General features: G+C 46.8%; 1 protein-coding gene across 2 annotated transcripts in view; it reads right to left on the bottom strand.

Annotated features, from left to right (window-relative positions):
• MAPK1 (mitogen-activated protein kinase 1) overlaps positions 1–17,415 on the bottom strand; it is a 77,779-nt gene extending 60,364 nt beyond the window's left edge. For both annotated transcript variants that reach the window (XM_044674716.1, XM_044674723.1), the window contains exon 1: positions 17,107–17,415. In XM_044674716.1, the coding sequence (XP_044530651.1) occupies positions 17,107–17,222 (116 nt within the window). In that variant the 5' untranslated portion in view covers positions 17,223–17,415. The remainder of the gene's footprint in view (positions 1–17,106) is intronic.
• Positions 17,416–24,623: the final 7,208 nt, after the last annotated feature.

Genomic DNA, 24,623 nt, shown 5'->3' with positions numbered 1-24,623 from the left:
GGCAAAAGCAAACACTTCAAGAAGCTGTTGGCAAATGTCCATCAATGGCTATTTTTTAAAAACTGAGTTACCATGGAAATGGAGGGATGTTTTTGTCATCTAAAAGAACAAATTCAATTCAATAACCCTTTGTCAGAAGGCTGAGATGAAGTAGCTAATAGAGTGGGTGAGAAAAAACAAGAGCTCCTGTGTGAAAGGTACTAATGGGGACATCTAGAGAGCTCCCTAATCTTTAAGGGAAAAAAAGTACCCTAGCACTGACCCTGCTGGCTCTCAAAGCCACCATTCTCTCCCTTTCCCATTAATTACCAAATGACTGTTCCATACCAGCTGGCTCCATTCCCCTAAAATCCACACAGCACCCTTTAAGGGCCTCTAAGTTGGCTCCTCCTAGGATTGCTGAAAGAACAAATCTCAACATTCACCATATTGCAGAACTGAGGGGACCTCAGAGGCTAACGCAGATGAGAACAAGAGTTCCCCTTCTCATGTCTCCTAGTCTTGACCTGAAGATCTCCAGGGAAGAGGGCTGCCTATTCCACTTCTGGAGAGCTCTCAACGTTATAAAATTTTCCCTGACACCAAGTCTCAATTTTAATTTTAATGATAATTCTGCAGCCTCCACCTAGTGTTCCTAGTTCCACCCAAGTCTAATCTCTTATGAGATGAAGCCTCCCCAGGATAGCCCTTCAACTACTAGAAGGCTTTCCCATCCTAAAGCCTTTACAGCAGCCCACTTTCCTCACAAGCATCCTGAGGAAAAGGCAGTGAAACTAGTCCTCCCATTTCACCATAAAGAACCAATCCTCACGGTCTTATGTGGTTAAGGACTGGAGATGGGCTGAAAGAGCAAGTCTTCTGATGCTTGAGGGGTCTACCAAATCATGTAGAATGAGTCAGGAGGAGGAGCCAGACTGCAAAGGACCTCAGATGACAATAATAACACCAACATGAAGAATAACAAGGAATAGCTAACATATCCAATGTTTATTATGTGCCAGGCACTGTGCTAGATGCTTCACAGTTATTATTTCATTTGAGCCTCATAACAACTATGGAAGCACTATTGAGGTTAAGTGACTTGCCCAAAACCACACAGTCATCAAGTGTCTGAGGCTGGATTTGAATTCAGGTCTCCCTGACTTCAGACCCAGCACTCCATCTGCTGTACTATTCAGCTGTGCTTTAGCTTTCCTAGAGAGAACAGGAAGCCACTGAAGCTACTTCTTGAACATGGGAGTGACAAATGGACAGCTGTGTTAAGGATGGATGAGGAAGGGGAAAAGCCAGACAGAAAGCTCATGAGGAGAGGATTTTGACTTTTGATGATGTGGAGGAAATGAGACGACTCCAAGACCACTAAAGAATCACAGAACTATGGAAATCACCAACTAACATAGGTTGACTTGAGTTCTCAGTCTTTGGACCAGTGATGGGCAACCTTTTGAGCTTGGTGTGTCAAAATTCGCCAAAAAAACAAGAATAACTGGGGTGGTGTGTCACTGTGAGAAGAAAACCATAATTTCGTGATATTTGTAGTTTAAATAACAAAAATGTATCATTGTAATATATAACTGTATTTAATAAACCAAAATAGGTAAATTAATATAGATAGAATTGTCATCTATAGTGCACAGAGTGTCTACACTACACCACAGCAAAAGTTTCATCCTCGGGATGCAGACTCATACTTCTCTGTATGTGGCTGCATGTCATCGAAAATGGCTACGCATGTCAGTGCTGACATGCATGTCATAGGTTTGCCATCACTGCTTTGGACTGATTCATTCTGGGCACTTCCACAGGGTAGACAGACTAGGAGAAAAACTCATTTGGTTAGGAGGGAGAGCTCAGCATTGCCACCTGGAAAGGATGGGCCAAGACAAGGTGGGGCAAAATGGCTGGAGGAAGAAGGCCCACCAAAGGTGTCCAGCCTGAAGGCCAGAGTTGACCAACCCACACTGTCCCAGGCTTACAAAGCCAAAAGAATTGCCTGGGTTTAGTTTTAATGAGGCCAGAAAATAAAGGAAAGAGTGGGCAGTGGTCAGAGCAAGTAGCAGGACTGCCCCCACTAGGGAAGCCTGAACTGTGGGTGCCGAAGGGAAAGTGATGACTAACTAGTATAGGAAGGTCTGAGATTAGGGAGAAGACTCCTTAGTTGGTGCAGGCCCACCCAGCCAAGAAGACAGTGTTGAAAGCCAGTTCATAAGAGTGCAATGGCACTACCCACAGAATTATCCAGGTGATGTCTGATCTGTGGGAAAGGAAAGATTTTAAGACCAAGCAAGAGACAGAGAACATTGCAAAACGCAAAATGAATGTCTTTGATTATATCAAATTAAAAAGGGTTTGTACAGACAAAACCAATGCAACCAAAATTAGAAGGAAAGCAACAAACTGGGAGAACATTTTTATAACAAAATTCTCTGACAAAGGTTTCATTTCCCAACTACATAAGGAACTAAGTCAAATTTACAAAGAATCAAGCCATTCCCCAATTAACAAATGGTCAAGGCACATGAATAGGAAGTTTTCACATAATGAAATCAAAACTATCAATAAGCACATGAAAAAGTGTTCTAAGTCCCTCCTGATTAGAGAAATGCAAAGTAAAACAACTCTGAGGTACCACCTCACACCTGGCAGAGTAGCTAATATGATAGCAAAGGAAAGTGATAAATGTTGGAGGAGATGTGGCAAAATTAGGACATTAATGCATTGCTGGTGGAGTTGTGAATTGGTCCAACCATTCTGGAGGGAATTTGGAACTATGCACAAATGGCTTTAAATGACTGTTGTTGTGAGGAAGATTATTTAGTTGTTATATAGGAGACTTAGCAGGAAGAGCTGGAGAATTCCACATGGAATGGGGAAGCAGGAAGTGGCTTGCTCTCTCTCTGAGAAAGACTCCATGGTGGTTGAGACAAGCTGTAACTGACCCTGGGAGACCTCAGAGCTAGTGGAGTTGCACCCTGGTTCCCTGGGATCTTGGAGTGTGGTGAAGATTGAAAGCAGAGGACATCAATCCTGCAAGACAGCACTGAGTAGGGAAGTGGCCTGTGATCTGGTGGACAGCTTGCAGACTTCAATGCAGGTTACATCAGTTCTGGAGGAGTTGGTTCCTGGCATCCTGTAACATCCCTGGAAGAGTTGTGAGATCCCAAGTTCAAGCCCTCTTCCCAGGTCCTTAGCCAAGCTGTCAAAGCCTGGCAGAAGCCAGGTTGGCATGGGATCTTACCCTTTTGACTCCAGTCCTGGGTTGTTAGCCATAGTTTACCTAACCCCCTTTCCAATCCCCTCATATTATTATTAAACTGATTCCCTGTGTGTTTTAGTAATTTTAGGTCCTCATTGTGTGTATGTATTAATCTGTATTTATTCCAGGCTGGGTGGGGCTGAGTGACAGTTGGTCAGGCTTAACTGTTATTTCAGTCAATAGTCTTTCCCTTATAGTTAAACCTGGTTCCCAGACTTGTAAAGTCTCACCCATTCTCCCTTCCTGTCTCCTATCCACCCCAGTGAGCCCACAAGTAATATTTAAGGCACCTCCCCTGATTTTTCCCCATTATACTGTCAACCCTTTGATCCAGCTATATAGCACTGCTGGGTTGGTACCCCAAAGAAATAAGAAGAAAAAAATACGTGTACAAAAAATATTCATAGCTGTGTTCTTTGTGGTGGCAAAAAAATGGAAAATTAGGGGGTGTTCCTTGATTGGGGAATGGCTGGACACATTGTGGTATCTGATGGTGATGGAATACTATTGTGCTGAAAGGAATGATGAACTGGAGGAATTCCATGTGAAATGGAAAGACCGCCAGGAATTGATGCAGAGTGAAAGGAGCAGAACCAGGAGAACATTGTACACAGAGACTGATATATTATGGCACAATCGGATGTAAAAGACTTTTCTACTAGCAGCAATGCAATGACCCAAGACAATCCAGAGGAACTTGTGAGAAAGAACATTTTCTACATCCAGAGAAAGAACTGTAAAACCAGAAATGCATTAGAAAAATATATGCTCAATCATGTAGTGAGATAGGGATAGGATTAGGGTTTTTTGTTCTACTGGATCACTCTACTGCAAATACAAATAACACAGAAATAGGTTTTGAACAATGATACATGTATAACCCAGTGGAACTGCTTGTTGGCTTTGGGGGGGGGGGGGAAGGGGGAGGGGGATTATAAATCATGTAACCATAGAAAAATATTCTAAAAAAAAATTTAAAAAAAAAAAAAGAATTATCCAGGTGAAACTCATACCATATCAGCTGTGATGCTCAGTGGCCATGGGACCTCAGTCGAGTCTTCTGAACTCTGAGCCTCAATTTCTTCATCTATAACGTAAGAACACTTGTACTACCTTGACTAGCAATGTCTCCCCTCTACATCCTTAGTGATCTAGGGACACTGGCCTCCTTGAGGGTCTTCACATAAGGTGATCTAATTCCTGCTTCTAAGTATCTTCACTGGCCAGCCTCCACCCCTCTAAGTCTCCATCTCCTGGATTCCTTCAAATCTCAGCTAAAACTCACCTTCTATTAGGAGCCTCTCCCAGTCCTTAATCTCAATGCCTTCCCCAATTTATCTTATTCATAGCTGTTTGTGTGCAGTCTCCCCCATTAGACTAGGAGCTCCCTGAGGGATAGCCAGATGGCAGTGGATAGAGTATGGGGCCTGTACTCATGAAGATGTACCTTCCTGGATTCAAATCTGGCCTCAGACACTTATCAGCTGTGTGACCCTGAGTGAGTCCATTTGCCTCAGTTTCCTCATCTGTCAAGTAAGCTGGAGAAGGAAATGGCAAACCACCACAGTCTCTTTGCTGATGAAACTCCAAATGGGTCATGGAGAGTTGGACCCAGCTGAAGTGACTGAACGATAATGACTGACTGAGTTATTACTAAAAGTCTACTTTTCAAAGATAATTCAGAAATCTTTGCTCCAAAAAATATGGTATCACACCAGCAGCTGACCTACTTCTCTAAAATTACACACAAGTAATGTGTGTTTTCTTCCCCCTCTACCAAAAGAGCACATTAGCACTTACCTCACTGTGTGACCCTGAACCAGTCACTTGGAGGTGACAAAGAACCTCACTGAACCTCAGTTTCTTGATCTGTCAAACAGGGATGATAATTACACCTACCTCACAGTGTTACAAGGCTCAAACAAGAGAAAGCCATTAAAGCACTTTTAAAACTCCCAAACTCTATATTAATGTGAGCTATGACTAACCGTTTTCCATGGTGCCTCCCCACCCTAGCGATTTTAACATGCTATCCTTCAAAACAGATAAGAAGTTCTCTCCACACATTTGGAGATTTGTAATGTCACCTCCCACCAGGGTTTCATTTCTTCAACTCCCAAATGAATATTCTATGTAAACATTTTCTGAGTTTGGCATAATTACTCAAAGGAAATCTACTCAGTTTGGCTGGAAGACCACCTGTCGGGGAGGTTATACAAGCCATTAGTACACTGGGTGGGAGGGTGGATTCTATGATTTCTCAAATCCCTTCCAACTCCAGAAGGATATGAGTAAGAGCAGAGAGAAAACCCTAATCAAATATCATTTCCCAGAATGCTGTGATTATACTCAATTTCACCAGTCTTAGCAAACAGAGGGTCAGCTGCACCCTGGCCTGATTCCCTCAGCACTGCTGGTGCCGTTATGAGGATCCTTTCTGGTGTTTGTTCCCATTCAGTTTGAGATTCAGAAAAGAAAGTATGAAAGAAAGGCTTTTTACAAAATTGCTGCAGCTTTCAGTTGGGAATGAAGCTAAGGTACTTCATCATCCTGATTCAAAGAAAGATCATTTAAGAAAAGCAAATTCTTAAAAATTCTTTCCTTCAACAAAGCTGGAAAAGTCTCAGCCACCTGCATCTTCACTGTTGAATTCTTGCCTACAGAGCTTGGGTTTACAATTTCTTGTAAGTCTATGCCCACTGAAAACTCAACAGAGGATCCCCCAAAACTACCAGGCAGTTTAAAAAAAAAAAAAAAAACGATGAAAGGAACAGTCTCAAGAGCAACCTAGGAAGACATGTAAGAACTGATTCAGCAGAACAAAATTAACAGAACCCAGAGAGTGATTCATACAATAGTAGCCACATCATGAAGACAAAATGACTCTAAAAGCCTTGTAAATTCTGATTAATGCAATGTCCAGCCACAATTCCGTCAAGAAACGTGCTCCCACTTTCAGAGTGAGAGTTGATAGACACAGAATGCAGCCTGAAGCATAAACTTTTTGGACATAGCCAATGTAGAAATTTTTGACTGACCATGCACATATGTTACAAAAGTTTTGCTTTTCTTTTTTTTGTTTTAATTGAGGGGATGAGAGAAGAAAGAAAACAGCTTTTTATTTGGGGGGTGGGGCTAAATTAAATTTTTTTTCAAATGTCCAAAATTGGCTCATCATCTTCCTTACAAATTGCCTCCTCCTCCCCACACAAGGAATCATGGGATCCTATTTCTGTCAGTGATACCACCATTCTTCTAGCCTCTCCAAATGAAACCTCAGGAAACATCTGATCCCCTTCCCTTCCTATCAACCAACAACCATATATTAAGCTCTCATTATGTACTAGTCATTGTGCCTGGGGAAATGGAGAAGAATTATCCTATCTACCAGGGATGGGGAAATAGAGGTTAAGAGACAGGCTGAGTCTTACCATGAGTCACAACAAAGGAAAGAGTAAAGATTCCCTGGGACAGATACAAAGGAGAACCAGTGTCATGGAGGCCAAGGGAAGAGTACACAGAAGGAAGGGATGGTCACTAGTGTCAGAAGCTTCAGATGGGTCAGGCAGAATGAGGACAGAAGAAAAAGGCCTTTGAATTTAGCTGCGGGAAGGCTTTTGGTTTCTAGTTAGAGAAGCTTCCAGGGATCACAAGCCAGACTGCAAGTGTTTGAGAAGTGAAGAAAGGCAAGCAGCAAGAACAGATCATTCTTTCTGAATCTGACAATAAAAGGGATGAGATAGGAGAGCAAAACCAAGTAAAGACTCTTCAGGGATGTGAAACCTTTTTTAGCATGTTTGTAACACAACAGGACAGGAGCCAAGAGATAGGAAGAGAATGAAGATTAGTGTAATTGCGGATAGGGCAAGCTCCTTGGAAAAGATGAAATGGCAAGCAGGAATGGAATTAACCTTGGAAGACAAGAGCCAACTCTTCCTCAAGAACTAAAACAAAAGAAGTGGGTGAAAATGCAGCAGGGCACTGAGAAAGGTTGATGGAGTAAAGGATGGATGCCCTCAATTTTCTCAGTAAAGAGGAAAGGTCAATCCCCTTATCCGGAGCACCACTGGGGCATTCTCTGCCCAGAACAGAGTTGCTGTCATCCTCCAAAAAAGAGGGAGAATCAACAAAGGCGACTCAGATCCAATAAGAAGAAACTGGTTGCTGAGGTAAAAAGAGACAAAAAATTTCAAAGGCAAAGTGACTGCTTCCTGCAATCAGCCTGTGATAGAAAAGGAATGGATAGGGGTGGTGGGACATGCATCTTGAATCAAAGTCCTCCACAACCCTTCCCTCCCAGCAACATCCAATCAGTTGTTTTCCAGTCCACCTCCGCAATATGTCTCTCCCATCACACAGTCATTGCCCCAAGGCCAGACCCTCCTCATCTCTCTCATCTGAACAAAATGGGGCTCCTTGCTTCCAGCCTCTCCCCTTTCCCACCTGTCCCCAGACAGCTGCCCAAGTGACATTCCATACATTGGCACAGGTGTGCCAGGTCACTCCTATTCAGGAAACTTTAGCAGTTCCTCAATACTCTGAGCCTTTAGGATCAAATACAAATGTCTTGGTTTGGCTTTCCAGACCCTTCCCTCTGGCTCCCTTGGACTTTTCCCAGATGGTTCCACATCATTCTCTTTTACACACAGTCCAGTCCAGTCCAACCAGACCAGACTTCTTGCTATTGTTGACGCAATGCTCCATCTCCCATTTCCACACCTTTGCATAGGCTGTTGTTACCCAAGCCTAGAATGCAGCCCCCTCCTCACCTCTATGTCTGAGAATTAAGTTCTAGCTTCCCTCAAAATTCAGATCAAGCACACCTCCCTTTCTTCATGAGGCCTTTCATGCTACCCCACCCCCAGCTGTTAGAGCCTCCCCCTACCCTCCCAAGCAACTACATTTACTTTGCACTCCTTATGTATGTAAATGTTGTCTCCCCTCTCCTCCCCCATTGAATGTAAGCTCTCTGAGGGCAAGAACCCCATTCGGATCTTTGTGCCCACTGCCCCAGCACAGTGCCAGGCACAGTAGCAAGTACTTAGCAAACACTTATTGACTTAAATATTGGTAGGATCCCAGGCACTAAAATTTTACAGAAAAAGTCTGTCTAGGAAGAAGCATGAGGACATCTCAAGATTGAAATTCCAAGGACATAAAGAGAAAATTCTGATGAAGAGGAAAAGGTGAACTGCCATCCATCCTCTCTCCTCTGAGCTCTAGTCATGTATCTCCACTGCCTATAGGACATCCAACGGAAACCTTAAATTCAATAGGTACAAGACAGAATTCACGTCAAAGGCTGCCAATGCTCCCAAAGAACTGCAGCTGTAAGGGACCACATGAGGATATGCCAAACCACTTAGTGAGAGTTCTCTTCATTTTTTATTTCTTAATAAATGAAAAGATTCAAGTCCCAGCTCATTCTTTGCAAACAGGAAAAGATGAACAAAGACTAGAAGAGTCCACATTGCCAAGGACAGGCAGGGAGGACATACTGGTAGGCTGCTGGCAGAGCTGCCAGGGGGTCCAATGACTCAGGATTTCAGCATGGAATTATGCAAGAAAAATGACTAAACTGTTTATATCCCAACTGAGTAATACCACTGGTAGATGTGGACCCCAAGGGAGGCAAAAGTAGGGACCAAGGTCCACTAGAGACCCATTCAGTCACCAATGAGGACTGTAAGATGAATCATTAGCCCATTTCAATGATTTTCTCAAAAGAACTTGTTACAAAATACAAAAACAAAGGCAGAAAAGGAGGAAGACAAGAGAGTGGGATGGCCCAGAAACAAGAGTGTCAGAAGCTTAAAACAAGGTAAAGTGAGTGAGCTTAAGGCCAATAAAAAGCAGCAGAGAAAGGATGCCCAAGAATGACTACTATCTCAGCTTGGGTAGGATGGAACAATCACAGATAATTCACAAGACAGCTCCTTGCTTCCTCTGATGAGGACAAAGCTCCTTTGACCAGATGGAACATTCAATAAAAGGGTTGGGGGGCACTGAAATCCAAGTGCCAAGACCCAGATGAACCACCATATGCCAGCACACTGCAAAAAAAAAAAAAGCTGGTGAATGGGACCAGAATCGGAGATCTCTAAGGAATCTAGGAGAGGGAGTCCTGCAGATGGGATTGGATGAAATGGCCTCAAAGGTCCCTCCTCCTTCCAACTGCCAGAGAGTCCTTGAACTTGGAATCTTGGGCTCCAATTCCCTCTCCCATGTTTGCTCCACCCTTTCCCGTTTCAAAATCATTGTTTCTTTCTGAGAGACAGAAGCAAAGTCAGAGCCAAGGAGTTCTGAACCTTTTCAATTCCTACTCTGTTCTTACTCTTCCAACACTCTTCCCTTCACCTCTTGGAAGCCCTAGAGCTGGGCCTCAAAGAAGCCCATCTTGGTCCTTGCTTATGAGGCAATAAGGGAGAGTGGAAAATTCACTGGCTTGGAATCAAGGTTGATTTCTGGGTTCAAAGCCCAGCTCCACTCCCCAGCCAGACAACCATGTTCAAGTTGCTTCATGTCTCTGAGACCATTTTTTCCTCTGCAAAACAAAGTCAATCTCTGCATCACTCTCGGGAGGGGGGGGGGGGTGCTGTTTTACCAAGAGCACTAAACCCAAGCTGCTGGCATGCTATTACCTAGTTTCAGTACCTTTCACAATTCTAATGAGCTATTTCAGAGAACTTTTCAAAGGCCTCTCTATTATCCTGGGACAAGAACTAAATATATCACTGGCATACACAAAACAACTGGGGACAGATCCGAATCCCCCTAGTCGGAGCTTCAGGTCTGAAGATTGTTTTGAAATAATAACTGTCAGAAAAGTTCTTTCCTCACAACAACCTTGTAAAGTAGGCAAAATATGAGGTATTAGCCTCATTTTATAGATGAGTAGAGTGCAGCCCAGAAGAGGCTCCATCAAGTCATAAGAGAGACAATTTTAGGGTAAAAAAACAAGAGAGAGAGAGAGAGAGAGAGAGAGAGCGAGTGCGCGAGGGGATCTTATAAATAACAGTACTATCTGAAATGTAGAAACCACTGTACATTCACACACGCAGCATTTCATCCCCAAAGCCCCTGGGAGACAATTAGCTTGGGAAGGAATGATCTCAATTTCCCAGATGAGGAAGCTCAGGCTCAGAGCTTCACTCTAAAGTGGCCCACACCACCTGAAGCCATCAGCATCATTCTTCTGCATGGACTTCTTTCCTGTACAGCCACATGCTTAGTCATATGGCTAGTGATAGTGTCAGCAGCTGAACCCAAACCTCCAGGCTTGAGCCAAGTGCCATGCTCTTTCCCCCATAGTATGTAAAAGGACTCCATGTTTCACTTTAAATAAGGCTTACCAGACATGACTTCTAGACAGTCATTACAGTTGAAAATACATACTGTTCTTTGTCAGAGGGAAGAACAAGATAAAAATCAGAGGAAAATTCTTCCAGGTTCAAACAACAGCCAATGGAAAAACGTTAGACAATACTGAAGGGAACAGTGTGGCCATTTAAAAAAACTCACGAAATGCCATGTTAAAGGAGGAGGAGTCGGCTTTAGCACAAATAAAGAAAAGTTAGCCTGTTCATTCGACCAGCCCTTTCATTTCAGTCAGTCATTTCTTTAACTCAGTACAGCAGATAATTCCAAAGGTAAGAGGTGGACCCTTCCTTCATGGAGTTTCTAGTCTAATAGGGAGTAAAGACAAGTAACTCTTAAGAGGCAGGGACAAATGTGCTGTGAGGTCTAGGGGAGGATGATCTCCGATGGACTGAAGGATGAGGAAAGAAGATCCCATGAGACAAACAGCATTTGGTAAGAGGGAGAGATGGGATAGGAAGGAGATTTAAGAACCCAGGCTCTAATAAGGATCAATTAAAGTACTGCAGGAGAAAGAGAGAGAGAAAGAGAAGGAGGAGGGAGGCAAGAGGGAGTGAGAGAAGACTTGAAGGGACATGACAAAGATCTTTAAGTATAAGAAGGGCAGTCATGGAAAAGTGATTCATTTATTCTCCCTGGGTGTAGAAGTAGAAGTAATTGAAGTTAAAAAAGGCAAATTTTGACTTGGGTCAATACAAAGGACGCCTTCATAAAAGAGTGGTACAAAGTAGAATAGTCGAGTTCTCCATCACTGGAAATCATCTAGCAGAGGCTGGCCTAGAGAACTTCTAAGGTGGCCCTCTCAACTCTGAGGTCAGGACTTATCGAAAGCTTAGAATGCTAACCAGGAAGTTTGAACTTTACTCAGAGAGGTGATAGGGAGACAATAGCAAGCTCTGCGTAGAGAAGGAAAGGCTAGTTCAGTCAAGTGCTACTGAAAGCCCTTCACTGGGCTGATAAAGACTTGTAATCATGGGGTGATATAATGGAAAGATAGAAAGGATAGGCAATGCATGTCCCCTATTTCCATCCTCCATAACAGTGGTTCTCAAACTTTTGGTCTCAGGACTGCTTAATACACTTAAAAATTATTAAGGATCCCTTCTCCTCACTGCCACCAAGAACCTTTCTTTATGTGGGTTCTATCTATTGATATTTACCATATTAGGAACTAAAATGTCTTAGGCTGATTTTGTAAAAAGCGCTTTGCACAGGGCCTGGCATAGAACAAGTGCTATATCAATTGCTTATTCTCGCCCCCACTTCCCATGAAAGTAGTCAGGTCTTCTGGGTCCCCAGGCCACACGTGCAGCACCATTGTTCTTTAATCCATTTGTCTCCAAATCTTGGCTCTTCCTGTGAAATGTCTTTCAGGTTCATGTATTCTCCTTCATTCCACTGCCATTCATTACCCCAAACCAGGTCCTTATCAACCCTGAAACTCTCGTGGTCTTCCTGCCTTCAGCATCACCCCTTTGACACATCCTATACACTCTTCCTATGACACTGCGGGTCACATCTTTCTCCAGTCAAAAATCTATAATGAAGGGCTCTTTTACTGCCTACTGGGTCAGGCCCATATCCCTCTTGTCAGCTTTTAAAACCCCTCGTAATCCAGCCACTGCTCTATTCCCCAAACTCCTGTTCCTGTCAATTCTTCAAGATTCTTGGACTCACCAGGGTAAGTTGGATGCTTGCTCTCTCTACCAATGCTGATCAAAACTGTCTGCCCAGGTTTCTATGGCACCACTACCTGTTCAAGTAGATTTCCCACAATGCCCAAAATACATCCAGCATTTTAGTCAAATCCAGTCTCCTTGAAAAAAATCATTCCCGTCTCTCTCCCTTTGTCCCTGTCCTCATCCTACTCACTGAAAAAGACCCCCTATTCAAACCCTGCCTACTCTTATCTTAGCTCTTCCTTGATGATTCCCTACTAGACCTTCTGTTTTCCCAAAGGATCACATTTTTAGTCAGAAATGGATAATGGTATCCAGAAAACACCTGCATTTTAGAGATTTCTGGGTCTACGCTGAATGGTCAACAACTCCAAGAGGGCAAAGACTCCCTCTTCATATCCCCAGATGGAAACCTTCTCATCTTGTGCAATTCCTACCTGTGTTTTCCCATCAATCTTGGAATCAAAAGATTTAGAGCTGCAAGGGACCTTTTTTTTTTTGAAGTCCATCTAGTCCAAACCCTTTCATTTTACAACTAAGGAAACTAAAGAGAAATAGACTGGCTTCCCATGGTCACATGGGTATTAAAGGAACTGGCTTCAATACCCTGTACATGCCACCAAGTTGTCTAAACAAAGATCCACCCCACCTGTTGGTGGCCTTCATCTTGCTCTTAGTAGGCCCTGAACCTTCTTGATATAAGCCACTCAATAAATATCGCTTGAGCGAGGATTCCCAACATTCCTTAATTGTGCAAATAAGTCTCTGATCTAACCTTCTATTATTTCTAGTGATTAATTGAACTAAGATGTGTGTAATGCTGTTCACCAAGGGGCTCAGCAAGGGATACAAGGAAAGCTGCTGCATGATCCCAGACCCCAAGCTATGATACAACTGCAGAGAGAAGATGAACCCAGCCTAAAAAGTCAACAGTTCAGGCTTCATACCCCAGCTCACACATTTATTTCCTCTATGACTTATGGCTCCTCAAATGTAAAAGGAAAAGGCTGAACTAGATGACCTCAAACCCATCTGGCCCTAGAAGAAGCTTCCTATGAACTCTGTGCAGAGATGGTTTTTTATTAGATTGTGCCTCTCTGAGGGCCAGCATTGTTCCTTGTTTTTCTTTGCACCCCCATCACTTAGTGATCAGAGTGCGCGGGACATCAGTGTTTTATAAATGCTTGTTGACAGTGTTTAATAAATGTTTGCTGACATGACTAACAAAAGACACTGGAGAAGGCTAGCTTATTTTCTGCAGCATAATGATCCATTTTCCCTTTAAAATATTACTTTTCTTGATTTCCCAAGTTTTATTGTTTCTTCTGCTGAGATGGCTGGGTGGTTCTTTGTTGGGGGGAAGGGGATAAAGGTAGGAGGAAGAGAAGTTCTGCAATATTATATTAGTTTAAAAAGAACAGATGGTCTCCTAGGAACCCTCAAATTCTAGACTGATGCTCTATTATCTCTGTTCTACTATTCCCTCCTTCTCATCCCCAAAGATACTGGAGTGGTTTGTAATTTCCTTCTCCAGTTAATTTGACAGATGAAGAACCTGAGACAAACAGGGTTCACTGACTTGCCCAGCATCACACAGCTAATAAACTTCTAAAGTTGTATTTTAATTCTGGTCTTCTTGCCTCCAGGTCCCTCTCTGTCCACTGTACCACCTACCAGCCCTTACCTACTAGAGCTATAACTGTTCAAAATGGAATAGGCTGTCTCAGGAGTCAATGAATTTGCTTTTACTGAAGATATTAAAACAGACCCTGGATAGTCAACTGTGGAAGAAGCTGGAGAAGGGATTCCTGCAGAGGGTCCCTAGTTCTAATTCTGGGATTCTAAGCTTTGATGAGTTCCCCAAGGTTATAGATGCCACTGCCATCAAATGGTTCCCCTCCTCCCCAGTGACCTTCTTCCTTTCCTCCTTCTACCCTTAGCATGCAGGTGCCAAGGGTCCAAAGTCCATGTTCACTGTGTTCTCTCCCAACTCCGTACCACCCTGAGACCTGCTCCCACCCTCACTTCATAGCAAGGCAATTATACTGGAAATCGCTTTGTGCCCTACTAGCTAGGGGTCTTTGTTCAGCACCTGAACACCTGGGACTAGCAGGATAGAGAGATACCCAGTAAAAGACACATCTTTCAGGTGGAAGGAGATGGGGGCACAGGGAAGCTGGATCCTGGTTCCTTAATATCAACATATGAGCTCACATTTAACCATATGTGGGTACTGCAGAAAACTATCAACAGGGGAGGGGGGTAAATTAAATTCCAGGAGGAGGGAAAAAAAATTAATTTTACTGGGAAAGCATAGATAAAACCTTTCTTAAAAGTAAATTCCAAGAGCAGTCAAGTCCTTCTACTAATGAAAAGAAACCTAAAGTGTATTTTCACATCTCTATATTCTCAATCGACAATGCAGAATAATGCATCACAACATAACACAAGGCAGTATCTTCTATTCTAGAAATGTAGAAACCATGCTGAATGGTGTATTGCCATAAGAAATGTTTTCAATCAAAATGATAGATTTCCCTTCCACGAATAAAGCAATACCAGTCAATTCTGAGTACTGCTTATAATTTCTGCCCAATTACATATGTCCAATAACAATTATACATATCATTAAGTGTTCTAAGTTTGAATGGTTCCCAACACAAAATCGTTCCTGCAGGTTCAGCCTTCTGCTGCTTCGATAACAGGGAAGATCTGGGTGGCAATTTTTTTTAAGAGAATACGAGTCATAAAGCAGTATATTCTTTCCTGCTAAATGACCTAGCACACATCTAATGGAGTTCTAAGAAGGAACAGAAAAGACATCGTGGGAGAGAGAGTAGACTTCATTTGAATCTTGAAGGATAGAGAAAGTCCTAGAATAACCATTGGGAAAAGGCCTGCCAGCTGAAAAGCAAAGGTCCTGGAGAGATGATTAGCGCTTGCTGCATTCTAAGAGCAAGCCTTCAATAAAGGACCACCACGGCTGAGCTCTCTCACTTTGGGGAACAGTGCAATAAATGGGCAGAAAGTGTCAGATTGCAGGAGGACAATGCTCAGAGGAGTATAATTTAAAAGCCTGAACCCCACAGATAAGAAGCAGCAACTAAAAGGGTTTTTTGAGCAGGATAATAAGATAATAACAATTTCCATATGTATCACTGAACAATACATTTTAATAAAGAATTTGCTCTCAATCTCAACACTCTCCACTTGATGCTGCCATATGGAGGCACCTATCTTATTAGGACATCAAATTCGCAGGTCTAGGCTGACAACAAAAATTCAACTGAATCCATATGGTCTTGCCTATCTTATTAGGACATCAAACAAGCATGCCTAGGTTGACAACAAAAATACAACTGAATCCACAGGAACCATCTGGGGGTTAGAACAGGAGAAGAAATAGGTTTGAAACCAAACACCTGAAAAATTTCACATCCATACTTCTGTCATTTTATTAATCGTTCAATCAATCTGTTTTTTGGAAAAGCCCAATGCATAAATAAATTCAAGCCTCAACCCCACCCTCCAAAGATCACAAAGCAATAATGTTTAACCAATGTTCACAGGATTCAATTCAACAAATATTAAACACCTACAGCAGGCAAGGAAATGAAGCAGGTGGGGGTCACAGACAAGGAGAGGAAAAAAGGGGGGCAGTTTTTGCCATTAAGGAGCCTTTGATTTACTGGGGGATGTCAATGCTAGATCACACAACAGGGTTTTTTGAAACAAGAGTCTGATGGTCATTTCATTGCCCAAAAACGCAGGCTCTGGGATCTGGCCCAAGGGCTTTCCAAACGGATGGTTAAAATTGAGATGCTGCTGAATGTCAATATGAAAAACCAGTGACAGACACGGCAACTCTGACTTGCTGAAGGGAGGATCCTTGAGTTCAAATACCACCCGGGACTCTGGGCAGCTCCGAGTCTCAGGTTTCCTCACTGTTAACAAGTGGGTAACACTTGACTGCCCACCTAAAAGGCTCGGGGTCAGGGCAAGTTTCTAATGCGGGGGCCCATTAAGCATTACTGGTTCTCCGTAGTCCCGCACCCCTCTGGAGTTTACACCCCCGATGGAGGCAGTCGTGAAGGGGCCGCTCCTGAAAGCTCTTCAAGAGAAGGGAAGTTAAGGTGAGGCAGTGGCAGCACCGCTCCTCTCTTCAAGTAGGCCCATCCCTTAGGCATCTCCCAGCGAAATTGGAACGGGAAATTCCGGAAGGGTTTTTATGCCCGGGGTCGGAGGCAGCACCCGGAGTCCCAACTCTGCCCGTGGCTGGGTGACCTTCAGTAAGCCCTCTCTGGGCCTCCGTTTCCTCATCTGTAAAATGGGGGCAATCCCTGTGGGGCGGGGGCAGGAAAGCCCTTTGCCAGCCCCGTGTCTGGGTACTGTTACTATTCTTGACACCGTTCCTGCAGCTGCTGCTTCCACTGGGAAGGGCGTCGCGCATCTGCACCGAAGCGGCCCAGGGGGTACAGGTGAGGACCCTTAGAAGAGACGGGGCTGGGCTCCCCCCAACAGCCATCTTGGGCAGCTCCGGGCTCCCCTGCACCCCCCCTCCCTGCCCAGCTCTCATTGAAATTCACATCATGTTTCCCCTGCCCCCCCCTCCCCCTTACTGGTAACCAGGCAAGCCAGGGAGAAGGCCCTGAGGCCGCGGAGGACGCGGGTAGCTCCGACCCGGACCCTCTCCCGCCCCGCCCGGGACGGCCTCGCCCTCCCTGGGCGGCAGCCGAGGCGGGACGACGCCGCGGGGGTTCCTGGCAGGGGTCCTCTCCCCTCCCCCGCACTCACCACACCATGCCATAGGCTCCCTCGCCGATGTACGAGAGGTTGGTGTAGCGCGGACCCACGTCGAACACCTGCCCGCGGACCATCTCGGGACCCGCGCCGCCGCCTCCCGCCGCCATGATGGCCGCCGCTACCGCCGCCCGGGCCGAGGGGGAGAGGGAAGAGGACAAGGAGGACGAAGCCGAGGAAGACGAGGGGGCGCCGGGCGCCAACCACCGAAGGAGCGCTACGGCGGGCCCGTGGAATGTCTGCCTGCCTGCCTCCTTGCCCGCCTGCCTGCCGCCCAACTGACGGACAGAGGCGCTGACTGACTGACGGACTGACTGACTGACTGGCTGCCGGAGGGCGGGTGGGCGCGCGTCGAGGGGCGGGGCCTGCGCGGGTGCGCGCCGATGCGGAAGGACCGGCCGCCGGGCGGGGATGGGGAGAAGCTGGAGAGGAGAAGAGCCGACTTCGGGGTCACGTGGACAGGGAACTAGCGGGGAGTCATGGGGAGGGGCATGCACTTGCGCATGCGCACACGCCGCTACCCGGGGCGAGAGTCGGGGAGGAAAACAACGACTAGGCCGAAGAGAAGGGCCGGGGCCACCGAAGGAGGTTTCAGAGGAAGAATTCGAGGACTTAGGCCAAGCGAGGCGGCCGCCGCGCCCACGCACCCCCTACTGACAGAGCGCGAGAGAGTGCGGAATGCGCATGCGCCGCCCCCCCCCCCCGACCGCCGCCCACACGCAACCGTTTGCCGGCGCCCCTGCAGGCCGGCACTGGTACCGGCCCACGTCCTGGACCCAGAGCCAAGCAGAAGGAACCACACATGCGCCCCGCGCCCCTGCAGGCAGAATCCCAGTTTATCCACCCACCTACCCACCCACCCACCCACGTGTGCGCCGGCGCACTAAGCCACCTAGGAATCCTTGGTTAAGCCTTAAATGTGTGCCAAGCGCTGTGCCACGTGCTGGGGATGCTGGGAGAGGCTGGGGTCAGGCCCTGCCCTCGAGGATCTGCCAGTCTAATGGGGGAGGGGAGCACCCGGCTGTGCTTTAACTGGGCTAGGCAGGGGCCCCTCCTGCAGCCCCCAGACACACCAGGCGGGAGAGACATCTGCCCAGGCACGCACTGAGGCCAGTCTCCGCCCAGGGCCCGCAGGCTGGGGATGCCTGAGCACGCACGCCCGCCCCCACAGGAGCAGCTAGTCATCACTCCTGCTTGGGCCCCACACACAGCCAGAGCTTGAGTCTGCGCCCCAGACACTGACTCAGAGGTGGGGGGTCCCAGGACCACACCCCGAGACATTCACAGCCGAGGCACCCCCACTCGGCCCCTCAGAAACACCCCAGCGGCCTGATCTACACTGGCACTCCTAGAGTCCCAGCCTGAGGCTCCACCCCGCCCCCCCTGCACCCCAGACACTGACTCAGGTGGGGGGGGGTCCCAGGGACACACCCCGAGGTTGTACCCAGGATCCCCTGGGAGATATACCAGTGGCCAGACCCCCACCCACCCACACTGCCCAAACACTGGGGGTCATACATTCAGAGCCAGGCCAGACCCAGAGACAGGTCACTCCAGCCCACTCCGAACCCCACACGGTTCATCTTGGTCCAGTGCAAGAAGAGCTAATAATAAATTCTAACTGCTAACAGGACACTACTATTGGCTCCCTGCCAGGAGCTGCGCAGGCACCTTACAAAGATGAGCTCTTTGATCCTGGCAACAATCTGGGAGGGAGGCGCTAGAAGGAAACTGAGGCAAACAGTGGTGAAGGGACTGGGGCTAGATTTGAACTCTGGGCCCTTTGACTCCAGGCCCCACCTAACTGCTCCATAGAAGGTCTGCAGAGCACTGACCACCATGTTAGCAGGTAATGCTATTATTGTCCCCATTTTTCAGATGAAGCTGAAAGAGGTTTCTTGGGCCAAGGCTTTAGGGGGGAAACCCTGGCTTTGAAGTGAGAGGACCTGGGACCAGTTCCAGCCCTGCCACCTGCAGAGCCTTGGATCCCTCATCTGGAAGGGGAGGATGAACTGAGCGCCTCCTGGGGTCCCTTTCAGTGTGGAAGACAAAAGGTGACAGAATGGTCCAGGATGCGGCTTATACATGCCTGGAGAGGCCAGCAGGGATACAGTCTCAGAGGCCCCCCACGCAGAAGGGGCCTCTTTCTGTGCATCCCATTACAGCCCACTCAGACCTCCCTCAGCTCCCCCCAGGCACGGAGCCCATTGGCCCCCCCTTCCCACACGCACTCCTCCACAGCCCCAAGAGCAGCCTCATCCTAGAGGCACCCACGCACACTCTTGCTCTGAAATACCCACTGCCTGTCTCTGCCCATCACCATGTCGCCCACACACACCCAGACACCCAGAGATAAGCCACCACCATCCACCCACTCAGCCACTGTGCCTCAAGCAGGAGGTACAAACTGGACGTGACCCAGTGGGGAGCTGGGAGGGCATCAGGGGAACGTCTCTCGCCTCTCTGATGCCAAAGCTGCTCTTAGTAAACTGAGGAAACACCAGAACCACCTGGAGAGGCTCAGAGAAGCTCCTTTGGGGCCGGGACTGTCTTTGGCCTCCTTTGGGATCCCCAGCCCGGCGCATAGTAGGCACTTAATAAATGTTGATGGCTTGAGGATTGATTGAAAAGAGAAACGCAGTGGATTCTGGGAAATAGGAACCTCTGGGCTGGACCCAAGTGCCCATTAAGATGCTAGAATATATTATCCAGCAGATGATCTGTGACCCATTAGAGAGAAGAGTGGTCATTGCCAGGAACCAAGATGACTTCACTGAGAATAAAGTATGCCAGGCTAAATGAATCTCCTTCTTTGCCAGTCTCCCTGGCTGTGAGGCTGTTGATGCCCAAGAGATGGAGCTCAGCAAGAAAGAAAAAAGGTCTGACGGTGCCAAGAGGTAGCAGTGCGTCCAAGGACACGTGGATGCCTCCGTGGCTAATTGGAAAACTCTTCAAAGGCTGCTGATTACCAGATCGATGCGATGCTCTCATTTCCCGAAAAACCGACTGTTCGGAACCCAGGGTGAGGGCAATGGAGCCAGATAACAGATCGAATGAGAAAAGACCGAGTGGCCTGACTGCAAGTTCCATATGAGTCAGCAGGGTGTTGTGGCAGCCAAAAAAAGATGATGCCATCTGGGGTGGGATTAAGGGAAGCGAGGGAGGGAACAGCCCTGCTCTCCTCTGCTCTGGAAGGCAGGAAGAGCCAGGAGAAAAGCAAAGCATTGGCTTTAGAGGTCTAGGGCCTGGATTCCAATTCTACCTCTACTGCTTCCTGCCTGCGTGACCTGTCCCTTCTCCTTCCCGAGCCTCAGTTTCCTAATCTGTCAAATGAAGGGGGTTGAACAGGATGGCCTCTGAGGAACCCAGATCTGCAGCAGCTCTATGGAAGCTCAGGGTCTGGGGCTGCTTTCCCCATCTCTCCTTCCCACTCTCCAAGGACAGGCTGGGTCCAACAAAGAAGGCTCCAACTTCTATCGTCCTCCTGAGCAGGGAACTCCTGGTGTGCTTCCCAGTATCATTTATTTAACCAGTTGTTCTGGCCCCATCAGCAACTATCATCAATTAGCCTCTGGTGGCTGTTCAGTCAGGTCCAACTCTTCCTGACCTGGCTAGGGGTTTCTTGGCAAAAATACTGGAGTGGTTTGCCATTTAAACCCAGGCCCAGAGTCAGGAAAACCTCATTCAAATCCAGCTGCAGACAATAACTAGCTGTATGACCCTGGCCAAGTCACTTCACCCTGTTTGCCTCAGTTTCTTCATCTGTAAAATGAGCTGGAGAAAGAAATGAGAAACCACTCCAGTATCTTTACCAAGAAAACCCTGACATGAGCTCCCAAAGAGTAAGACAGGCCTGAAATGACTGAGCAGCAACAAATGCTATGATAAGCTCCTAATGGTACATGACCTACATTTTTTAAAAAAATAGCTTTTATAAAGCAGTGAGAAGGCAAGGAGAAGACCAAAGTACAATTATATTTCCCACATTTCCCACGCTTCCCCCAGAAAAGTCTGGGACACACTATCCCATGAGAACATGGAGAATACTGGGGAAAATGGGCTCCGTCCTAGAGAACGCTTGGCTAAGAGGGTAGGTGACTCCTGGTGCCTAGGCTCTGGGATTCTTTTTCTCCCTTTATGGAATCCTCTTGCCATCTTCCTTCAGCATGTATAGCTTTTTACTGGGCATGATAGGTGCCCTTCAGACAGCCAAGTGGCATGGTGGGTAGGCATTTGTCCTGGAGTCAAATACTCACTAGCCGTGTGACCCTCAGCAAATCACTTAGCCCGTGCTTGCTTCGGTTTCCTTATCTGTAAAATGGGGATCATAATAGCACCTATCTCCCTGGGACTTTGTGAGGATATTATTTATAAAATGCTTTGCAAACAGGAGCAGCTAGGTGGCTCAGTGGATAGACAGCCAGGTCTGGAGTCATGATGACCTGGGTTCAAATCCAACCTCAGACACTTCCTAGGATAAGTCACTTCACCCCAGATGCCTAGCCCTTCCGGCTCTTCTGTCTTGGAACAGACCGATTCTAAGACAGAAGGAAAGGGTTATTTAAAAATGATACTCTTGTGGGGGGCAGCTGGGTAGCTCAGTGGATGATGAGTTAGACCTAGAGACAGGAGGTCTTGGGTTCAAATCTGGCCTCAGATACTTCCAAGCAGTGTGACCCTGGGCAAGTCACTTAACCCCCTTGCCTAGCCCTTACCACTCTTCTGCCTTGGAGCCAATACATAGTATGACTCCAAGACGGAAGGCGAGGGCTTAAAAAAAAATGATACTCTGCAAACGGAAATGCTAGCTATTGTTATTAGAGTCTTTCCTTTGCCTGGTCGGTCTCATCTTCTGACAAAGGTGTTCCAGGGGGACGTTCCTGAGATCTCCCTTCTAAGGGCTGGCCACCTGGCTTCTTCCTGGCTGGCTCTTTGAATCCAAGTCCTGCAGGGTAGGGCTAATGTTCTTCAACCAATTCTGCCACGCTTTCTGGGGTGTAGAGTGCATCTTAGAATTGACTAAGGACTTCTCCAAGCCCTGCTTTATGCCTTCATCAGAGAAGTGTTCTCACCCACTAAAGGTCCTGCCAGCCACCTTCACTGGCATGGAGTGATCAGTCAGTGGGCTCAGCTGGGAAGTCTGTGATTTCTAGCCCCACTCGTGATGTGACTCTGTTTCTGACTCTGAACCAGCCACGTCTCCAGGAGCCCCCTAGATAGCCAGAGTCCTTTCCCAAGCCCTAGTTTCCATCCTTGAGGTAGAGAAAGCTTTGGAGTCTATGATGGGAAGCCCAGGAGCCTCGTCATGGTCTACCATCTTCAAACCAGGAAATCTGGAGTTCTCTTTGTTTCCTGGACACTTACTGACTGGGTGACTTTAGGTAAGTCATCGGACAGGGCAATCATCCTGTGCTCCTTACCTCGAGCTATAAGGAAAGTGCTTTACCAATCTTGAACTCTACAGTCAGTAGGCCTTCCCATTATTTTGATGTGGAAGGGAGCATACCAGAGGTGTTTCCTATCTAGTCCTCCAAAATTATGTACCCATGATGCACCTTTAAAGATTAATTGGCATCATGGGCGCTTTGCCCATCACTTTCCGAAGTCTAGACAATGGATAAAGTCTCCATCTGGTGGGTTCCTTAATTCTGGAAGTGTAAATGCTCACACTGAAAATGAACAGTCTGCTTGGGACAACAACACAGGTTTGAGGTGGCTCCGGCACCAAAGACTACCCGAAGCCCGAATTTTCCGTACAACTTCCCTCACAAGCAATCAGCCAGCCCCTGAAGCTCTCGGGAGGCAGCCCATGCCATTCTGGGAAGGCTCTTATTGTTAGAAAGTGTTTCCTTAATGACGAACTAAGAGCCTCCAACCCAACTTGTGACTTCCTCCCACTGGTCCTGGTTCTCCCCTCTGAGACCAAGCACTCTCAGTCCCAGTCCTCTGCCACCTGACATCAACTTGCTAAATCTGGCATCAGAGACATCAAACATTCCATCACTTGGAAAGAGGAAAGATTTCACGTGATGTTTCCATTGGCCAGCAAGGTGATACAGGGGACCAAGCATTAGGATTCAAACCAGGAAGATCCAGGTTCAAATCCTGCCTCAGACACTTCGAAGTGATTTCACCCTGTACAACAACTAGAAGGAGCCCATGAAGAAATGTAAAGCACTCAAGTAACCCGTTAGGCTCCCTCAGAAAGCAGAGATCCTTTTCTGGGAGGAGGAGGGAGAAAGAAAAAGGCATTGAGCAAATGCTTCTGTGGGGAGGACTGTCCCTCACACATAGCATGGAGGTGTCACTGTATGGCTCAGACAGACACAGATGCCACATCTCTAGCTTCTTCTTCCTCTGCCCTGCTCCAAAGGAGACACATTTTTGCCTGGAGGGGAAGCAGGAGGTTGGTACTGAAAGGTTGGTCACTGCTCTCCTCAGGGAGAGGGGTCCTGGGCTAGAATTACATTTATCTACTCCTTCAAATACTCTTAGTCTAGGAGGGTGAAGTTTTCAGATTCAGTCTAACTTCTTTTCCCATTCATTGAGGAGAAGCAGGACCAACCCAAAGCTCTAGATCAAGGCGTGGCTCTCTTCCCACCAAATGCCAATTCCACAATGAATATATGTTGAACTTAGCCAAGAAACCTGTTTATCCAAATAGGAAGCAAAGTAGAAATCAGAGAAAGTATAAATGTGAGCCCACTTTCCAGACAACCCTGAGTGAAGGAGTTCTCGTATCAGGAATGGGAAGTGAGGTAACTCATCTCAACCAAGAAAGGAAATCCTAGATCTCACCCAATGGGAACTTCCCCCAAAGAATTGAATGCAGTGAGTAACCATCTCCTCTCCTAGCAACTGCTTCCCAGTCTTTTTCTTGAGCTACCTGAAGTGGGGTTGACGCCTTCCATCTTTCCCTTTGAAGCTGGAAGCCAAAAGCACCCAGAGCCTAAAGAGACCTCCATGACCCAAAGAAATTCAAAGAAAATTCAAGAGTTCTCCCTTCTCTCACTCTCACTCATTCAGCTCTGCCCTCACATGGAGCAGCAATGGGCAAGGATCTCCTCCAGTAAAGAGAGAGGCTCATAGCAATGGGCTTGGGACCAATGTTATACTTCCTTCCTATTTGCCCCAGGCCTGCCTTGTCCAAGTGACTCATGACAATAGCTGGAAAGGGATTCGCAAGTCCCAAGACTCCTTGATATGGCTCCAGGCCTCTGGCTGGGGAGCCCACATCAGTGGACATCTTCCTTCTCTAAAGAGTACTCTGTTAAGGAAATCTCCCTCTAGGGAGCCTGGTGTCTAAATGCTTCGGTTCAGAAACTCTGGGTTCCTTAGAAACTCTCCAACTTGGGAAACCCCACAAAGTCCCCTTTAAGACATGAGAAGTCCATTACCTGATCTTAGAGGAAAAAACCAAATAATCCAGAAAGAAGGCAGCCAGACACTGGAGGTCCAGAAATTCCCCTCTCTGTTGGGGGTGGGGCACTTTTGTTTTTGTAGTTGCAGTG

The sequence above is a fragment of the Gracilinanus agilis genome, chromosome 1, assembly GCF_016433145.1.
Source record: "Gracilinanus agilis isolate LMUSP501 chromosome 1, AgileGrace, whole genome shotgun sequence".
NCBI classification, from domain to species: Eukaryota; Metazoa; Chordata; class Mammalia; order Didelphimorphia; family Didelphidae; genus Gracilinanus; species Gracilinanus agilis.
The sequence above is the reverse complement of the archived record's forward strand: the minus strand, read 5'-3'. Positions and strand labels throughout refer to the sequence as shown.